We start from the raw sequence: 18,482 nt of genomic DNA on the forward strand, positions 1-18,482 counted from the left end.
CATGCTGTACATTGTCTGTTGATAATGTTTCTATAGTGCTATTCAGCAGTCTGCATGCAACCTTGCTGGTGGCCCTGTGGGTTAGGTTCCTGACTCCCATGTCACATGGTGAGTGTTTGAATCCAGCTGAAGCCATGACTTTTTTTTTTAACAAACATTTCTTTGAAAAAATGAAACGTTTCCCTTGGTCAGAGATTAAATAAAACCTCACTCGCACCAAACAAATTTATATTTCTAAATATCACAACATGATCGAATTTAAGTCATTTTAATAACAATGAATAGTCACCTATGCGTTACAATATAAACATTTATCTTGATTTAAATCGCGTTTTGATTTAAATCGCAAACGCGGAATATAAATATATGTGTTTTTTGATTCACAATCAGACAAATGCAACATAAATTGATATGCAAAGGAACAAGTAATAGGTTTATTCCATGCTGAAAAAAAGAAGAAAGAGAACCCATATCTTTGTCTTCTAAGTATCTTAATAAACTTTCAACATAGCTTTCTCCCCCTTTAGATTTATTTTTCTTGGGATCTTGGGATCAAACGTGGAAAGATTAGATTGTAATCTGTTTTTTTTTTATACATTTTAGAAAAGTGTAATCTATACTAAAAAGCTGGACACCACCTGCTATAAAGATACATATTGTAATACTTTCGGGTTCGGATAGGACAGACACAAGAACTCAGACTTGCGGAGTTAAAGCAAGTTAAGGCCTTGATTTTATATATCACCTTTAAAAGTGGCATCTCAAAGCAACGTAAATACCCAACACTGATTGTACCCATCTGTCATGCTAATAAAACACCTTGAATTTAATTGAATTGAGAGAGAGAGAGGGGGGAGGGCAAGCGAGAGAGCACAGCCAGGACAGACAGGCAAATAAGATACACCATACAGACATTCACAACAGCGACATAAAACGTTTGCACATATAGTTAAATTATTACTTGTTTTTCAGGAAGTTAAAAAAAACACTTGAATTACTTATCCAGTCTCTCGAAATAAAATTATTTTTCAAGCAATGCAACTGTCGGGCAACGTGTTTTTTTTAATCCAACATTGACAGCCACATCTTAAATCTTGTCAGTCAGCTCTTTTTTCTCTATTTGAATTGTGGCGATTTAAACAACCTGGGATAACAAGTGGTCTCAAAGTCACCGAGCTCACAGAGCTTCAACAACAGATGACAATTCCCTTAGTCCTTCCTTAGTCTTCCAGAAATTGTCGGATTATGACTGAATAAAAGCATTTTATTAAAAACATGTTTGCATTTGTTTGGGAGCTATATTATGTATTTTTCATATGTAAGATATAATGATGTGTTCCCACTTACACATCACACGACTTTAAAAGCTAGAAAAACAGGTTTTGATTCACATTATCTGGCAAGCCTTGTTTTGTCAAAGGACAGCACAAAAAAACTGACAATACACAGGGGGGGGGGGTGGGCAAAGCGAGAGAGAGAGTTTTTTGCCCTCTGTCAAAAAAAACCAAATCACCCGGGGCAGAGACTCTGGGGTGATCATTGTGTGGTACAGAGCGGAGCTCAGTCACTCCAAACAAGAAGTAAAGAGAAAACAGTCAACAATCGATTTAAGGACAATCTGTCAAAGTGCAATGAAATACAATATTGTTGTTGTTGTTGTTATTGTTGTTTTTATCCTGTAAAGCATTTTGAGAAGCCACCTTTAAAGGCAATATATAAAAGCACTGATTCTTATGGAATGTGTTTTCTTTATTCTTTTTTTCAGCATGGAATAAACCTATTACTTGATTCGTATGGATGCCCGGTTCCGCCGGGGATTCCAAAAAAAAAAAAATTTAATCGCGTATCTAAGGAAATAGCAGTATAACCTTGTTCATGCACAAACAGTGGCATGTTACATTATTAATTTTGGTGTCTCCTCTTGCCAGAAAGCTCTAATTTGCATTTTGAGTGCGGTTTTTGACTTTTTTTAAATTGCAACCTATAAATAAAGCTGATACTGTTTAGACTTTTAATTATTTTAAACTGTATTACAGCAGCACAATGCACAATGCAACGTAAATTGCAAAATTGCACTTGGAATCTGTCCAAGCCCTACTTTGTCAGGCATTTTCTTTTACTGTAACGGACATAAAAACTCCCTTGCTTTTAACAGAGCGTTTCATAATTTCTAACTACGAAAGTATTTAAACTGCGACACTTATCATTCAACCAGAGCTCGAAATATCACAAGGATCCTCAAGAGCACAGCAAAGACTGTATTAAAAGTATACTAGTGGCAAACTAGTATACTTGAGATCTTTTTTCTGAACCGGGGAAAATCTGATAATGTTTCTCTTTAACAATAATAAAAAACATTATTTTACATTTCACCTTAAGGACAGCACATACAAGGGTTTATTGCACAATGGACTGCGCAAAGAAATGTAAAATAGTCTCCTTTAGGTGGGAGTGCAGCAGGCATAATCAGCAAATTAGGAAAACAAAGAACAGGACAAGTGAGACGTGTATCCAGAGAGCGAGTGATCAGAAAAAGGAACAGCTGTTACGCCCAGGTTTTACGCTCTCTCTGCTGAATGAATAAAAGCATTTTATTGAAAACTTGTTTGCGTTTGTCTGGGTATTTACTTTGTAATCTGTGGTTTACATCTACTGTATTGCTTTGAGATGCCACTTTTAAAGGTGATATGTTTGTTATAGAGAAACATGATCAGATTTTCCCTGGTTCAGAAAAAAAGATCTAAAGTGCTAACACCTAACTTTCTTAATTAGATGTATTTAAAACAGTGAGCTGCTGTAGGTGTAACATAACATTCAGAAATACAATCGAGAATAGTTTTGTGGTGTTTGTATAGATGAAACATTCCTAAAACGTATAACGTAACAAAATTAAAGACGATTAAAATCTGTTATCTTTCCACTTGTATGTCATCGGAAAATACAAGAAGTTTCTGCTTTGTGTAAGGATGGTATCAAAAAGTAATCTAAGTGGTGAGAAAGCTGTGCTCAATGATAATTAAGGGACTTAAAAGTAAAAGGAGATGCTTCATATTGCTTGACTAATTTTAAAAACTAAGTTATAAATGCAGATGCTCTCTCGGTGCCGCGCCGGGTCTAAATATCTAAATATACATTCGCCCCAGGCAGAGGCCAAAGAGCGCCCGGCTGGGGTGCGTGGGGAAGAGCAGGACAGGAGTGAAAGTAGTCAGGGCGGGGTTTAGGAAGGCCACCGACCAGTGCTGCTGCCTCACAGTGAAGCGGGCGTACAGTCTGGAGAGGTATCCTTTTTCCTTGTAAATAGTTCCCTGCTTCTGCACCCCTGGGTCTTAGCTCACTCTCTCAGGCTCGGGGCGGTGTGTTGGCTCGCGCTGTTGGCGGGCGGGGGTGCGGGAGAGCCGGGCTAGCAGGTGGTGACGGAGAAGAAAAATAAAGGCTTTAACTTGCTTTAACTCCACAAGTCTGAGTTCTTGTGTCCGTCCTATCCAAACCCGAAAGTATTACAATATGTATCTGTATAGCAGGTGGTGTACAGCTTTTTAGTATAGATTACACTTTTCTAAAACGTATTTAAAAAATAAAAACGATTACAATCTAATCCTTCCACGTTTGATCCCAAAATCCCAAGAAAAATAAATCTAAACGGGGAGAAAGCTATGCTGAAAGTTTATTAAGATACTAAGAAGACAAAGATACTGTATCAATTATGTTGCATTTGTCTGATTCCAATTCAAAAAACATAATTAAACACACATTTGCGATTTAAATCAAAACGCGATTTTAAATCAATATAAATGTTATAATAAAATAGTGTAAACACCAGGCAGGGTGATGGTCGAACCGGTGTTGACAAGGGCCTGGCAGGGTCTGCCCTCGGTGAGGCAGGGAAGGAATAAGCCAACTCTTCCCACAGCAGGTAGAGTGAAGCGCTCCTTGCTTAGAATAGCATGATTATGGACAATCAATTGACAATAAACATAGAAAAGCACATATTAAATTTGGGAAATTTGGTTTCAAAGTCCACATATCAACGATGCTTATACTGTGTTCCTCTACAGTATGCTAATCTATTGTAGTGCATTCGCCCCCCTCTTAGGCTGCGCAAACGATCTTTTAGATTTTTATAGAGAAATAGAGGCTGTACAGTATGCGTAACAATATAAACATTTACTGTCAACCTTTTAATCAACAATTGATTTAAAGACGATCTGTCAAAGCGCAATGAAACCTATTACTCGATTCTTATGGACTCCCAGTCCCGCCAGGGATAAAAAATAACATGGAATCACTTATCTAAAGAAATAACAGTATACAGTAACTATGTTCATGCACAAACAATAGCATGTTACATTATTAATTTGGGGGTCTCCTCTTGCGAGAAAGCGCTAAATTGCATTTTGCCTCAACACTCCATACTCAACAACGATAATTCACAAACAGCCAGAACATGTAACTCCACATTCCCAAATAGACCTCATTTCCATAGCCCCACCCCTTATGCAAAATCGACATCCCTCCCCTGTTCTCTCTCTCCGCTGGCATTTGTAATCGTTTTTATTTTTAAATAAATTTTAGCAAAGTCATGTATTCTAAAAATCTTAAGATTTTTTTATGTCTATTTAGTGGTTTCATTAGTGACAAAGGTTAAACTTTCTTGGAAAAATGTATTTTATGTAAACCATGTTTGCTATTAATTAATTTAGGGCTAGAATATGTTCATTGTCTTCCAATGAAAGAAGGGTTCCTTTCGCCATAGTCGGGTTGATATTAGAAGCTTGCCACGCCCAGACTGTTACACCAACACATTAGTATGTTAAAGCGATTTCATTGAGGAGCCTAGCTTTCTTAACTAGTAAGTACTGTACTTCCTTGGTTTTGGAGGGGGGGGGGGGGGGTGTCTTTCGCTGGAAATCTCGCCCCCTTCTACTTTGAAATTACCTGTGAAACCGGTTTAATTCGTCACAGCCAGTACTCCCGCTGGCCGCCCACGTGTTATGCTCTTCGTTAATGTCTAAGCTGGAACACATCATTATATCTCATTTTGTATTTTTTCTTTAAAAAAAAATCGTTTGCCCAGTCTAACAGTATTGTTCTTATTGTTTTTATCCTGAAAAGCGCTTTGAGGAGCCAGCTTTTAAGGGGCCATATACAATAAAGTTCATTATTATTACTATTGTTAATTTGCTGGACAGAGAGGTGAACATTATTATGCAGAAGACAAAGATAGCGATTTACGTTGCATTGTGCATTGTGCTGCTGTAATACAGTTTTAAATAATTAAAAGTCTAAACAGTATCAGCTTTATTTATGGGTTTTAAATAAAGGCGATTTAAACGCGATTTAAATCAATATAAATGTTTATATTGTAACGCCTAGGTGACAATTCATTGTTATTAAAATGACTTAAATTCAATCAAGTTGTGATATTTAGAAATATAAATTTGTTTGGTGCGAGTTAAGGTTTATTTAATCTCTGAGCCAGGGAAATGTTTTATTTTTTAAAAGAAATGTTTGTTAAAAAAAGAAGTCATGGCTCCAGTGGGATTTGAACACACAGTGTGTGACGTAGGAGTCAGGAACCTAACCCACAGCACCACCAGCAAGGTCACATGTAGAGTGCTGAAAAAGCACTACAGAAACATTATCAACAGACAATGTACAGCATGTACTATTCTTGTGTTGCGGTACATTAATATAATTATATAGTTATTAATTTCTTTAGATACGTGATTCCATATTATATTCCCTTTTAATCAAATTCTAAAAGTATGCTTGTTGACTCCGGTATCACGTTAGTTAAAGACTTCGGTGCTTAAAATGTTTAGGGAGAAATGGAATACTGGTGTGTATGTTTTCTTTAAAGTACCGAGACCAGCCATATACTGTATGTTTAAGTTCCAAAATTAATATCGTTTATGGCCTTCACACGCGTTACAGTATGCTCCTATTCTTTTTATGCTCAGCTACTAAGATTTCCCTTCAGTGGTAAAATTCCATATAAATATTCAATACTTAAACGGGCACAGTAAAGACATTAAATATACATATACATACTGTATACAGTACAGTTTGCATACAGTAATATGTTTATGTTCCTAAATCAATCTCTTTTATGAGCATGTGAAAGGCATGGTGAATCGATTCTCATAAATTACTGTACTTTGCATGATTGGAAAAAATGCGTGATTGCGAAATGCTGTGGTGTTACTTTTACGGTCAATGAAAAAAAGAATGTGGACCAGGGCAATACTTTGAGTTTACAGCTTGTCCAAGGTCATTCATTATTAATACTATTAGTAATATCTTTGATGATATTACTAAAAAGACTTTGATGGCGACAGCTCAAACATGAGAGGTTGAGCTTTATTAGCTCCAGCTTGCGGAAATTCCAGATACTATTATTTTACTTGCAGTATTATACGAGAATTTACGGTAACTCGCGGTAGACTGCGTAAAGCGCACCGCAAAATAATGCGGTATTGCCCGATTGTTTTGAATGGCTGCATCTGCAATAGCAACTTGATTTTGCAAATCTACACATGAAATGAAAGACATTTACTAAACGAAATGATAACCACATCAGAGATTCTAACCACCACCACGAACGGTTATTGAAGACTTACATTAAATTAATACTAAACATGCTGAAGAAAAGCTCCCAATTTGCTCCACATACAGTACCAGGAAACATAAGAAATTGCTACTGCTTCCCATTGTGTTTCATAGTATTTTAGCCTTTTCATGAGATATTTTCATTAAAATATCAGAAATAAGGAAAAAAGTATCAATGGCACATAATCCATAATCACTGTTTTTAGAGCTGTACATTATAAACATAATATATGACTCCTGGCTTGTCTTTTCCTCTCATTGCGCAATGTGAATTACAACACTTTACAATGCACTGAAATTTTCTCTCATTGTGTGGAACTGTTTCCATCTGGTGTCCATTATCTTTAGAATTCATTACAGTAATAAGTAAAATCCACTATACCTTTTTTAATGTTAAACTAAGTGTGCAAAAGCTTCACTTTTAACAAACCTTTCAATTTTAAGTGTTTCACCAATTTAACACATCTGTTTAATTGTTTCTCAAACAAGCACTATACAAAGAGTGAAACAAATGGAACAAGTAAAGGTTTATTCCATGCTAAAAAGAAAAGAGACACAACACTTTGACTATGGAGCCTTCTTCAGGATTCTTTTCTTTTCTTTTTTGCATGGAATCAACCTTTACTTATTCCTCATTATCTTGAAACTTCCCACACACCCATCCAGCTGTACTACTTGCTGACATATTTATAAACAGGGACTCCACTGGTCAACCTCTTGTGAAAACACAACATTATACATAACAGGTGAACTGGGAGGAAAACAAGTCTCTGCTCACAAGTCTCTATGACACATGTTCATTGTAGTCCTTTTAGTCTCGGTCCACAAGCAATTACAAAAATGCTATTATTCAGTCATATATTTTCTAGAAAACCATAAATATTGTTACTTCTATTTCCTATTTATCAGAATAACAAGGTTCCTCTTCAAGAAAGGGTATCACCTCTTTACCTGCCAAGTACAATGCAAAGGAAATGAATCGGTGGTATCGAACCAGAAACTGCAAGGGCTCCTCCCTCTGAACCAAGGCACCGAAGTAGTCTGCCACAGTTTCCCCATAGAAAAAATAATTCACACAAATCAGGAAGTACCTGTAGTTAAAAAGAGACAAGCAAATCCTAAACATATATTCAACAGTTTTATCATCATCAATTTGCTTAAAAATATTGAGAAAAATTCGTATTGGAATTTTAGGGCGGAGTGGTGGCTCTGTGGCTGAGGATCTGCGCCTGTGGCTGGAAGGTTCAAATCCCGTGGTCGGCAGAGGAATCCTACTCTGTTTGGGCCCCTGAGCAAGGCCCTTAACTCCAGCTGCTCCAGGGGTGCTGTACAATAGCTGACCCTGTGCTCTGACCCCAAGCGTCTCTCCCTGTCTGTGTGTCTCATGGAGAGCAAGCTGGGGTATGCAAAAAGACAAATTTGTAATGTAAGAAATTGTATGTGGCTAATAAGTGATCTTATCTTAAATTACATTTGCTGTCTAAGACTATGTGGAAAAAATCATCACTATCTTTTGGACTACAAGATAGTCACTGTATATTTTTATTAATTTGGTATCACATCACCAATTCCTTTGTATTTTATACCCTAAATTTGTTATGAACTATTAATCAACTTGGTTTCCGACTACAAATCTCCAGTTAGCACAGGAAGGATGAGGACTGGTCCCACACACAGGTCAGAGCAATTCTTACAGGTGAGGTAGCTTCAGTTGGTAAACTGAAGCAGCTATCACTGACAAACAATTGTTTAGAGGCATATTTCAAACCACAAAAGTCATTCTTGGTCAACAAGCTAAGGATATAGTGATTAACCAATGTACACCACCACCAGAATATAGTGTGTATATGAGTATAAGAGGAATGTGTCTGGATTTGAACAAGACTGCCAGCAGCAGGACGAAACAGGAAGCAGGAGGGGGACTGCATAAGACCACCAGTTACCAGGACAGGACTGAAAAACAGAACTCCAAGGTCAGGATAAAGTGTGGCTGAGAGCAGCTCAATAACCATACCCCAAGCAATGGTGCTGCAGAGCTTGAATGCTGTGCTAATCAGAGCTAATCGGAAGTGGCTGATGGCTGGGAGAGCATGCCAAATCTGGTGCGAGTAGCACCGGGTGGGGTTGAGCTCCTTGTGTGTATGTGAGCAGTCCCCGAGGAGACCAGGGACCCACCCGAGCATAACAGAATCCTTACAGCTAGCTGTGAAATCCCTGACTGTAAGGTATGATCCAATCAATGTCAACCCCAAAAACAATTACAATTCTGGAGAAAAAAATCTGAAAAATTATATCTGTGAAAATCATTGTATCAACTATTAATCAACTTCTTTCAGAATTGTATGTAATCTGTTACTTTTGTAAATTATTATAATGCAACATGGTTTTTCTTTTAACTGCAAATGAAAATTGGAGCTTTCAAGTTGCCTTGCTTTGAGCAAGCTTTCAGGCACCCAAATCTCGGGCATCTCAAATCTTAAGATTGTTCTCAACATTATTTATAATGTTTATTTATTATTTATGGATCTATGACACCTGAATTTAAATTTCAAATGCCAGGCATTCAGGCCTCATTCAGCACTCTGCATTCAGAAGCCCTGAATTCATTGACAAATTGGATGTATTTTAGGTGATTTTGACAGTCTACCAGAAACAATGATTTTTCTATTAATTTATAAGAACTGAAAATACATCAATTTTTTAACCACTTCTTCCAATTCAGGGTTGTGGGGTGGCCCAAACCTATCCCAGCAAGGAATGTGTGAAAGGTTAGATACAACCAGAATGGGACACCAGCCCATCACAGGGCACACACAGAGACGTACAGACTCACACCAATTTTCTGCACTTTTATATCACAACATGCTGCTAAACAGACTTTTTTGACAAAGAAGGAAGTTAACACAGTAACTGAGATTCAGCTATTTTCTCATTTTATACAGTACTAATGTCCTCACCAGCTTAATGTTCTGAACCATGGAAGGTCATATGAGTGATAAACTCTGTATCCAATGGTTATAATCTCTTGGAAGCATTTGATTTGAACAACCATGACCTAAAATAAAAGAAAAACAACATGATTTGTGTGCTTAAAATTAACTGAATTCAGTGAGATTTAGCCTAAATACCTGTCCCATAAAAAATCATGACACTGAAGAAAAACAGAAAAGATTTAAAAAACTCTTGCAAAAGACTGTTCAGTTTCAACCACTAGATAAATCATGGATAATGCATGGATACAGTGAGACAAACTATTGCAGATACAAATAAGAGCACCTTCATTTACTAGAACAATAACTACATTTGGAAGAAACAGCCTTAAAAATGAAATAAATATAATTTTCTTATAATATAAAACAAACCATATGAATAAAATAATATAAAGTACAACATATAATAACTTAGTATATTTATACTATTATGTATAGTATAAATAGTATAAAACATTTTGTAAAAAAGAACCTTAATGGATATGTCTGCTAACAAGTAAATTTCTCAAGTACTATTTATTTGAAATTCTGAAGCTAAAGGAATTTTGTGTACCTAAATTAATCTCCACATCAAAGGGTTTTAATACTTATGCAAGCATGACTGATATAAATGGAAACACTATGTCAGAGTATTACTGCACTTCTCTCTGAGAAACATACCGTTAATATTAGCACCACTGGCCCCATGTAGATGAGCAGAAAGAAGAAAGAAATCATAGTCAGTGATAAAATCCCACGAATCCACCAGTTCTTCCATCTGCAAGAAATAACATCAGCATCAGATGATTGTACTTGCCAAATACAGTGCACTATCCATATAAAGCAACACTTCAGGAAAAATGTGCTTGTGATCAATTTCTGTTTAGACTGATAAATGTATAGAATAAAATAATCACTTAAATATTCTATTTATGCCAAAACTCACTTATATAAAACATAAACTACTGGAATTTGGAGCAAGGTTATTTCAGCAAATTATGCTGAAATCAAGATTCTGTATGTTACAGTTTGATTTCATATTTAAAGTAAAAGCCTTGTTTTAAGGGGCTAGATGGACATAATCCCCCCCTTAATTCTCCTGTGTTCTCTGATTAGCTAATTCTCCCATAAAAGAACTCATCATAAAAGAGAAGACATACTTCTACAGTATATTCAACAGCAGAAAACAGAATTTGGTATTGTCAAATTTAACTTAAATTGAAAAATTAACCACAGCGGTAATATGGCTTACAAAGACTCGTGTCTTCAGATGCATTATTGTATTTCATATGCAGTCTCATTTTAAAGAAAAAGAATGTAAAATAGTAATGTGTAAAGTAGCGTGCTGACTAGAGCCTACCTTGAAGAAAGCCCTGCCAGAAATTTGTTTAAAACTTTAGGAGTGTTATCTACAGATGGAGGTGCTTCAGGAGTATCTGTGTCCGGTTTGGAGTCTCTGTCTCCTTCTCCAGTCATCCCAGTTCTGTCTTCTCCATCTGTTTCCTATGGAAGAAAAAATGAGAAAGTAAGTACAACATTATCTATTTCAAGAGTACAATATTACAGTGGCAACACATTCTATCCTCAAAGTTCTCAACTGAAGAGAAATGTTCTCACACAGTTCACAACTGAAGAAAATTGTTTCAAATGTCCACCTCTCCAAAAACCTTAACAATACAAAGATTCAATGATCGTGTACTTTGAATCCCAGTTTTAAGTTATTTATAAATATGCAAATACAGGCCTCACCTAGATGCCTCCCATACCACGAAAAGCAGATTGATAATGGAAGGGTGGATGAGTGTCTCAACTAAACATTATATACTATACATTAAGTCACTGATTCTTGTCTCCAAGTATGATTGTACTATGTGATTCACTTACAAATACAATGCTCTGATACCTTATCATTTTGTCTTATGTTTTTAAGAGGATGGCATGGTGGCACAGTGGCCAGCATTGTTGCCTCACAGTTCTGGGGCCCTGGGTTCAATTTCAGACCTGGGGTGCTATCTGCACAGAGTTTGTACTGTAGGTTCTTGCTGTTTTCATGAGAGTTTCCTTAGGGTGCTCCAGTTTCCTGCCGGTAGACATGCTGGTAAGTTTATGGGCTTGTGTGCCATGTGATGGACTGGCGTCCCATCCAAAGTGTACCCTGCCTTGCACCTACTGCTTGCCATGATAGGTGCTGGCTCCCCTGCTATCCTGAATTGGATGAAGCAGTTAGAAAATTGATGGATGGAAGGAATAGTCATTTTTAATGAAAATTAAAAGTTTTCTATCTGAACAGAGTATCTCAATTACTATAAGCAATCTAGTTATCAATCTTACAATGTCAAAGTTGTCAGTTTTACAATGTGCAGATCCCATATTCCAGACTTCCAGATCATTGAACTGTTAATTACAATATGCAAATTAGTTCTCATGCTGCTTCTGGCCTCCTAAAAGAATCCTTTCCTATGACCCCTGCTTTGCAAGGAAAAGAAGTTTAGCTCAATCCGGTTCCAGCTGAGAGGGAGCGCTGGCGTGCTTGGCTGCCGTTCCTCTCACCAGTTTTACATTTTTTCTTTTTTTTTAAAATGTTAAATTAACTTTTTATTCTTTTTTCTTTATCCGCCGCCCTGGTTTCTAATTATTTATTTTTATTCGCTTCATGTTTGAATTAACAAATGTGACTTCCACTTGCATTGTGACTGCTGTTTCTACCCGATGAAACTGTTCATCTCAGGACTTTTAACCACCTACTACTGCATTGATTCAGGATGTCCTTCCCATCTTGTTGCATTGCTGTGGATCCATTGAACATACTTCTAAGGTACACCTCACCGCAACTGCTGCAACTAAAACAGAATTATTTCCTGATAAAAGACACGTTTGATTATTGCCATAATATTGGGATCTTACTACCGATGCATTACATCTATCATGGAACAGGATGCTGTTTCTTTCCTTCGTCTACCTGCGGAGTCTCTATCCCTGCCTCTCGTCGCAAGACTGCAAGTCCATCCCGCACCGGCCTCAACCTCAAAATTCTACTCTCACCAACGCACTTGGAATCCACTCTGCTTCCCCCTGGATCCTCAAGACTAGCCAGATCAGCTCTACTAAAAACCCGCTCTGTGAACAATAAGACTTTATTACAGATTAAAAACGGGACTTTCTGTGCTTAACTGAAACCTGGTACAGACAAAACGATGGTCTCCTGTTTAACCAACTAGTCCCTCCTGGGTACAGGTTGTTTGACCTCTCGCATCTCTCAGGTAGAGGTGGGGGCATCATTGCTATTTACAATCTTCTTTTCAATTTAAGTCCCATTATTGTACCTCTTCCATTTTCTTTTGAGTGTCTTGTTTAACATGTCTCTGTTCCCCACTCTACTATCATTGCCACAGTTTATAGACCTCCCAAACCTAAGAAGCCTTTTTTAGGTGAGTTTGTTGATTTACTTTCATTTTTATGCCCCAGATTTAAGTGGATCCTTATTCTTGATATACACATTGACTCAAGGTCTTCCTGTTTGGCTAAGGATTTTCTAGCACTGCTGGGGTACTTTGATTTAGCTTGTTCATAGCCCTACACATAACAAAGGACACTCCCTAGAGTGAATAATTGCAAATTGACTCTTTTGTTTCCCACTACTTTTCCTTTGATCTAGGCCTCTCTGATCACTTAGCTGTTCTTATCAAACTGGAATTACCTGTTTCTAACACTTCCCCCTCACACTCTGTAAATTTCCACAACTGGCGATCCTAGGCTTGCAAATTCTGTTCTATTCTTCTAATCTTGTTTCTCTACCTCTGATCCTCTAGAGCAGTGGTTCTCAAACTGTGTCCACAGGGGTTCCGTGACCAAGAACACTGATTTTTTCATTCAGAAGCTAAATGAACTTTTAAAAATAAAAACGTAAATGGTTCAGGCATAACAGACTGTGAAAGAAAAAGCCACTAAGGGACATGCAACATACAATAGCAGAAAAGCTTGTAAAGCCATGTGCTATCGATCTGGTCAAACAGATGTGGGATGAAAAGCATGCTAAGCAGATATCACTAGTGCCCTTTTCAAATAATAAAGTTGCTTGCCGTATAAAGGACTTGGTAATAGACGTGAGGACTGAACTAATATCCCAACTAAAGCAACCTAACTTTGCTCTGCAAATGGATGAGTCCACAGATGTTACAGGACTAGCAGTGTTGCTTGTGTTTGTGAGGTATCAGCACCAGCAATCTGTGGAAGAGTACCTTCTTTTGTGTGAACCATTACTAATACAAATGGAGTTGAAATATTAAATACGTTGAATACTTTTTTAGAAAAATGAAATACTGTGGGAAAACTGCGTTGACGTTTGTATGGAAGAAGCGAAGGCAACGGTGGGAACAACATCTGGAGCCATAGCTAGAATCAAAACCTCGAAGGAGCCGTAAAAATGATAAACTTAATAAAATCCCGGCCACTGAATACGAAGCTGTTCAAAATCCTCTGCGATGACATGGGAAGCTTACCTAGTTTACCTGGCTTACCTAGTGGACATAGTTACAAAAAATAATTGAAATAATCTGGCATTGCAGATGAATACGACTGTATTCAAAGCCAGTGATAAAATTCGTGCCTTTCAAAAGCTAGAAGTTTGGGTTAGCAGCGTACAACGGCACAAGCTCGATTATTTCGCAACACTGAAAAGCTTTTGTGAAGAGTTTGATGAGGACAACCAAGTGCTTGATGAACCTGAAGAAATCATCCAACATTTAAACCTACGTGAATCTTTCATGGAGTACTTCCCAAATGAGCAGGATGAAATACTGCAGAATTACTCCTGTGTTAAAAATCCATTCATAGTTTCAGGGAACCTTGAGACTTCACGTCACAGGAATATGAGAAGTTCACTGACCTGATTTCGGACTCTTCCTTACAAACAGCTTTTAATGAAATGCAGTTGGCAGAGTTTTGGTGCAGCACCAAAAACGAATATCCTGTTTTATCGGATTTTCATCGTACGTTTCCACCAAATCAAAGTATCACAACACATTGGATGCCGAACATGAGACTGCAACTCACATCCATAACTCAACATCTTAAAAATAATGTAGAAGTAAGAGGCAAACTCTGCTGGTTTGAAGTCAATGTTGATTAAAAATTATCAGTACTCTTTCTAAAAACTAAAATTTTATGGTTTTACTGACTCATTTTGCTACCAACTCTTTTCCTATTTGCGCCTGATTAGACCACGGAAAGTGTTGTTTGGTTCTATAAATTTAAAAATTTTCCCCTTTGCTAACAATGCAAAAAAGTTTTCAAACCGTTAGAAAACCCTATCTTGGTCAAACCAGCAGTTAGAACGTCGATTCTTTTATTCTCAAACAGTATTTCAGTGATTATGGAATCCTACTCCTTTGGACTGAGCAAGGCCCTTAACACCAGCTGCTCCAGGGGCGCTGTATAATGGCTGACCCTGCATTCTGACCACAAGCTTCTCTCCCTGTCTGTGTCTGTGTCTCATGGAGAGCAAGCTGGGGTATGCGAAAAGGCAATTCCTAATGCAAATAATTGTATATGGCTAATAAAGTGATCTTATCTTATAATTCCCACACCTCCTCCCTGCTTGTCATACTTTTTTGGTTCCCTTCTCTCTTCTTGACTCTGCATCCCTCAGTAAACTAGGTTCACATATGAAATCCACCACCTCTGGGTGGAGCGGTGGCACTGTGGCTTAGGATCTTCGCCTGTGGCTGGAAGGTTGCTGGTTCAAATCCCACAACCAGCAGAGGAATCCTACTCCATTGGGCCCCTGAGCAAGGTCCTTAACCCCAGCTACTCCAGGGTGCTGTATAAATGGCTGACCCTGCACTCTGACCCCAAGCTTCTCTCTCCCTGTCTGTGTACCTGTGTGTTTCATGGAGAGCAAGCTGGGGTATGTGAAAAGACAAATTCCTAGTAATAATAATTGCTTACACTTTCTGGACACTCCTCTCAAAGCGCTTTACAGGTCATGGGGACTCCCCTCCACCACCACCACTGTGCACCTGGATGATGCGACGGTAGCAATAGTGCACCAGAACGCCATGACTGCTAAGGGCCAATGGGAAATTTGGCCAGGACACCAGCGTTACACCCCTACTCTTTACGAGAAATGCCCTGGGATTTTTAATGACCACAGATAGTCAGGACCTCGGTTTTACGTCTCATCCGAAGGACAGCGCCTGTTTACAGTATAATGTCCCCGTCACTATACTGGGGCATTAGGACCCACATAGTGAGCGCACCCTGCTGGCCCCACTAACACCTCTTCCAGCAGCAACCTTAGTTTTTCCCAGGAGGTCTCTCATCCAGGTACTGACCAGGCTCACATTTGCTTAGTTTTAGTGGGTTGCCAGTTGTGAGTTGCAGGGTGATATGGCTGCTCATCTACACTCTATGGGTGACAGGGCCTTCTCCTGTTATGTCCCTAAGCTCTGGTACTCTCTCCCCAAAGTTATCAGAGACTCATTTCTGCTAATGCAAGAAATAGATCCCATTCCCACCACTTTATTTCAGTCATGTTTCATTTCTCTCTAGTCCATTGTCCTCAATCTAATAAATGAATACTTGAGCACGGGTGTTCTAGAATGTGCTGTCACATTACCACCTCATTGTAAATAACCTTTTCAAACCCCTCCAATCTGGCTTCCGTCAACTTCACAGCACAGAAACTGCCCTGGTCAAAGTTACTAATGATCTTCTTATAGGTTCTGATTCTGATTCTCTCTCTATCCTCATTTTACTTGATCTCAATGCTGCGTTCAACACTATTAACCATGACATCTTACTTTCTCATCCTGAGACTGTGTTTGGAGTTTCTGACACTGCTCTCAAATGGTTCAAGTCTTATCTCACTGATTGCTGTCCCTTTGTCTCTCTTGGCGGATTTAGGTCTGAAATTGGTCTCGAGGGCTCGATACTGGGTCCCCTACTTTTCAGCATTTACATGTTTCCACTTGGTCAGCTTTTAGATCACATGGCCTCAACTATCATTTCTATGCTGGTGATACTCAAATATACATCCATATCAAACTACCACTCCTATCCTGGAGTCCTTGCACTGGCTTCCTGTCAAGTTTCCAGTTGACCTCAAAATCCTCATGCTCACCTATAAGGCTCTGCATGCTTTGGCACCTCAATACCTGTCTGATCTATTATCGCGCTGCTCCCCATCTCACAACCTTCATTCCTCTAATTCTTGTGTCCTAACTCCTAAGCTCGTCTACACACTATGGGTGACAGAGCCTTCTCCTGTTATGCCCCTAAGCTCTGGAACTCTCTCTCCAAGGTTATCAGAGACTCACCTTCTCTAAACTCCTTCAAATCTAGACTCAAAACCTTCTTTAAAGAGACTCTTCTTAACTGGTTCCATTATTTATACCTCTGCTCCTACTGTATTTTGTACCACCATCTACTGTCTCCTCTGCGTATTCTCATGGTGTTTATCTTGTGTATTTTTTATTGTTTATTTTTAATTGTTGTTGTTACTGTTGTAATTCTGTAAAGCACTCTGAAAAGCCACCCTTAAAGGTGCTATATAAAATAAAGTTTATTATTAGCATTTATCATAAGTGCAAGTCTCACAAATGGAGCTCCGTTCCTTTCATTCTTGCCTTACCCCAAGCACAAGCACTAAATTTAAAGAGAAACCATTTTGTATGAATAAATAATGTGGTAGCAGTAGATGCAAATTTTTTCTGTACAGCTTGTTTTTTTATTCAGTTAAAACTGTCCATTTACAAATGTTAATGCCACGGATGGTAAACGATAGTTTTGGCCTGGTAATATCAATATCCATTTAGAGGCCTTGTACTGTATTATGATGACTTACACCGTCATGAACTACTGTTAACAACTGACAATACAGTGTACTGTTACTATACATTTCTCACTTAAATGCTATTTTAATATATTGTATCGGAAATATCAGACTTTCAACAACTGCAAATAGTGGTATGTTATAAATATTTGCTGTAGTGAAGGTTGCATACATGTTCAAGAAAGGTTCTGTACAAACATACAATATAAATACTGTAGATAAATGAATAAGTAATTAAGGGGCATGAGACAAACCTTTTTGTTTCAATTTAATTCTGCTGCATATCTTTTACAGTATGTCAGGTGGGATTTGGGACAAAATTCAAGTGAAGCAGTGTACTCTCTTATTCTGGAATTCTGGCATTCAAATACATTTCTCCTGCACAGTTCATTCCCTAAAACCATGAGAAAGTAAGGCAAATCTTAACTAAAAGAATGGCATTTAACTTATGAAGGGAGTCAGCAGTGTTACTCCAGTGACTGAGACATGGTTCTTTAGAATGGAATGTGGTATAAATTTGGTTCAGACTCATAAACATTACTTATAAGAAAAATCTGTCACTCCTTTTCAAGGAATAAGCCATGCTGCTGCCATTTTAAAAGGAAATAATGTTAAATAATTCATTTACTTAACAAATGGAAAAACTACCCCCAATTCAATTTGAATTTGGACCCACAATTAAATCACACACGGTATTACAGAAAAGAGAAAGAAAAACAAAAATAGTACAATCCTGTATGTTAAGGATCAGCCTCCCGTGGAAAGTGTAGTTAAGACCCTATGCGGGGCAGCTAATCCAGAAAGAACCAGAAATGGACTTCAGGGAAGACACACAAGGTTTATTAGTGCTCACTGTGATTACAGGGAAGTCCAAGCAAAAGTGAAGGGTAGGTATCCAAAAGCAACCAAATCCATGCGGGTCTAAAGGGAATCCAAAAACAGTCCGTAGGTCCATTGCCTGGAATTCTATCCGGACACGAACATAGACGCAAACACACGAAGAACAAAAATCCAAGGATAATGGGGCTCCGCTCCATGCCCTGGGTTTAGAAGGTCAAGTAAGCCACAACAAA

General features: G+C 38.1%; 1 protein-coding gene across 1 annotated transcript in view; it reads right to left on the reverse strand.

Moving 5' to 3' along the window:
* Positions 1-18,482, reverse strand: part of cds1 (CDP-diacylglycerol synthase (phosphatidate cytidylyltransferase) 1) — a 51,087-nt gene that overhangs the window by 13,639 nt on the left and 18,966 nt on the right. Inside the window, exons 2-5 of the mRNA XM_006626799.3 lie at positions 10,939-11,081; positions 10,260-10,356; positions 9,567-9,664; positions 7,561-7,700 (exon numbers count right to left, since the gene is read on the reverse strand). Of these exons, the coding sequence (XP_006626862.1) occupies positions 7,561-7,700; positions 9,567-9,664; positions 10,260-10,356; positions 10,939-11,081 (478 nt within the window). The remainder of the gene's footprint in view (positions 1-7,560; positions 7,701-9,566; positions 9,665-10,259; positions 10,357-10,938; positions 11,082-18,482) is intronic.

Source organism: Lepisosteus oculatus, chromosome 3 (genome assembly GCF_040954835.1).
Source record: "Lepisosteus oculatus isolate fLepOcu1 chromosome 3, fLepOcu1.hap2, whole genome shotgun sequence".
NCBI lineage: Eukaryota > Metazoa > Chordata > Actinopteri > Semionotiformes > Lepisosteidae > Lepisosteus > Lepisosteus oculatus.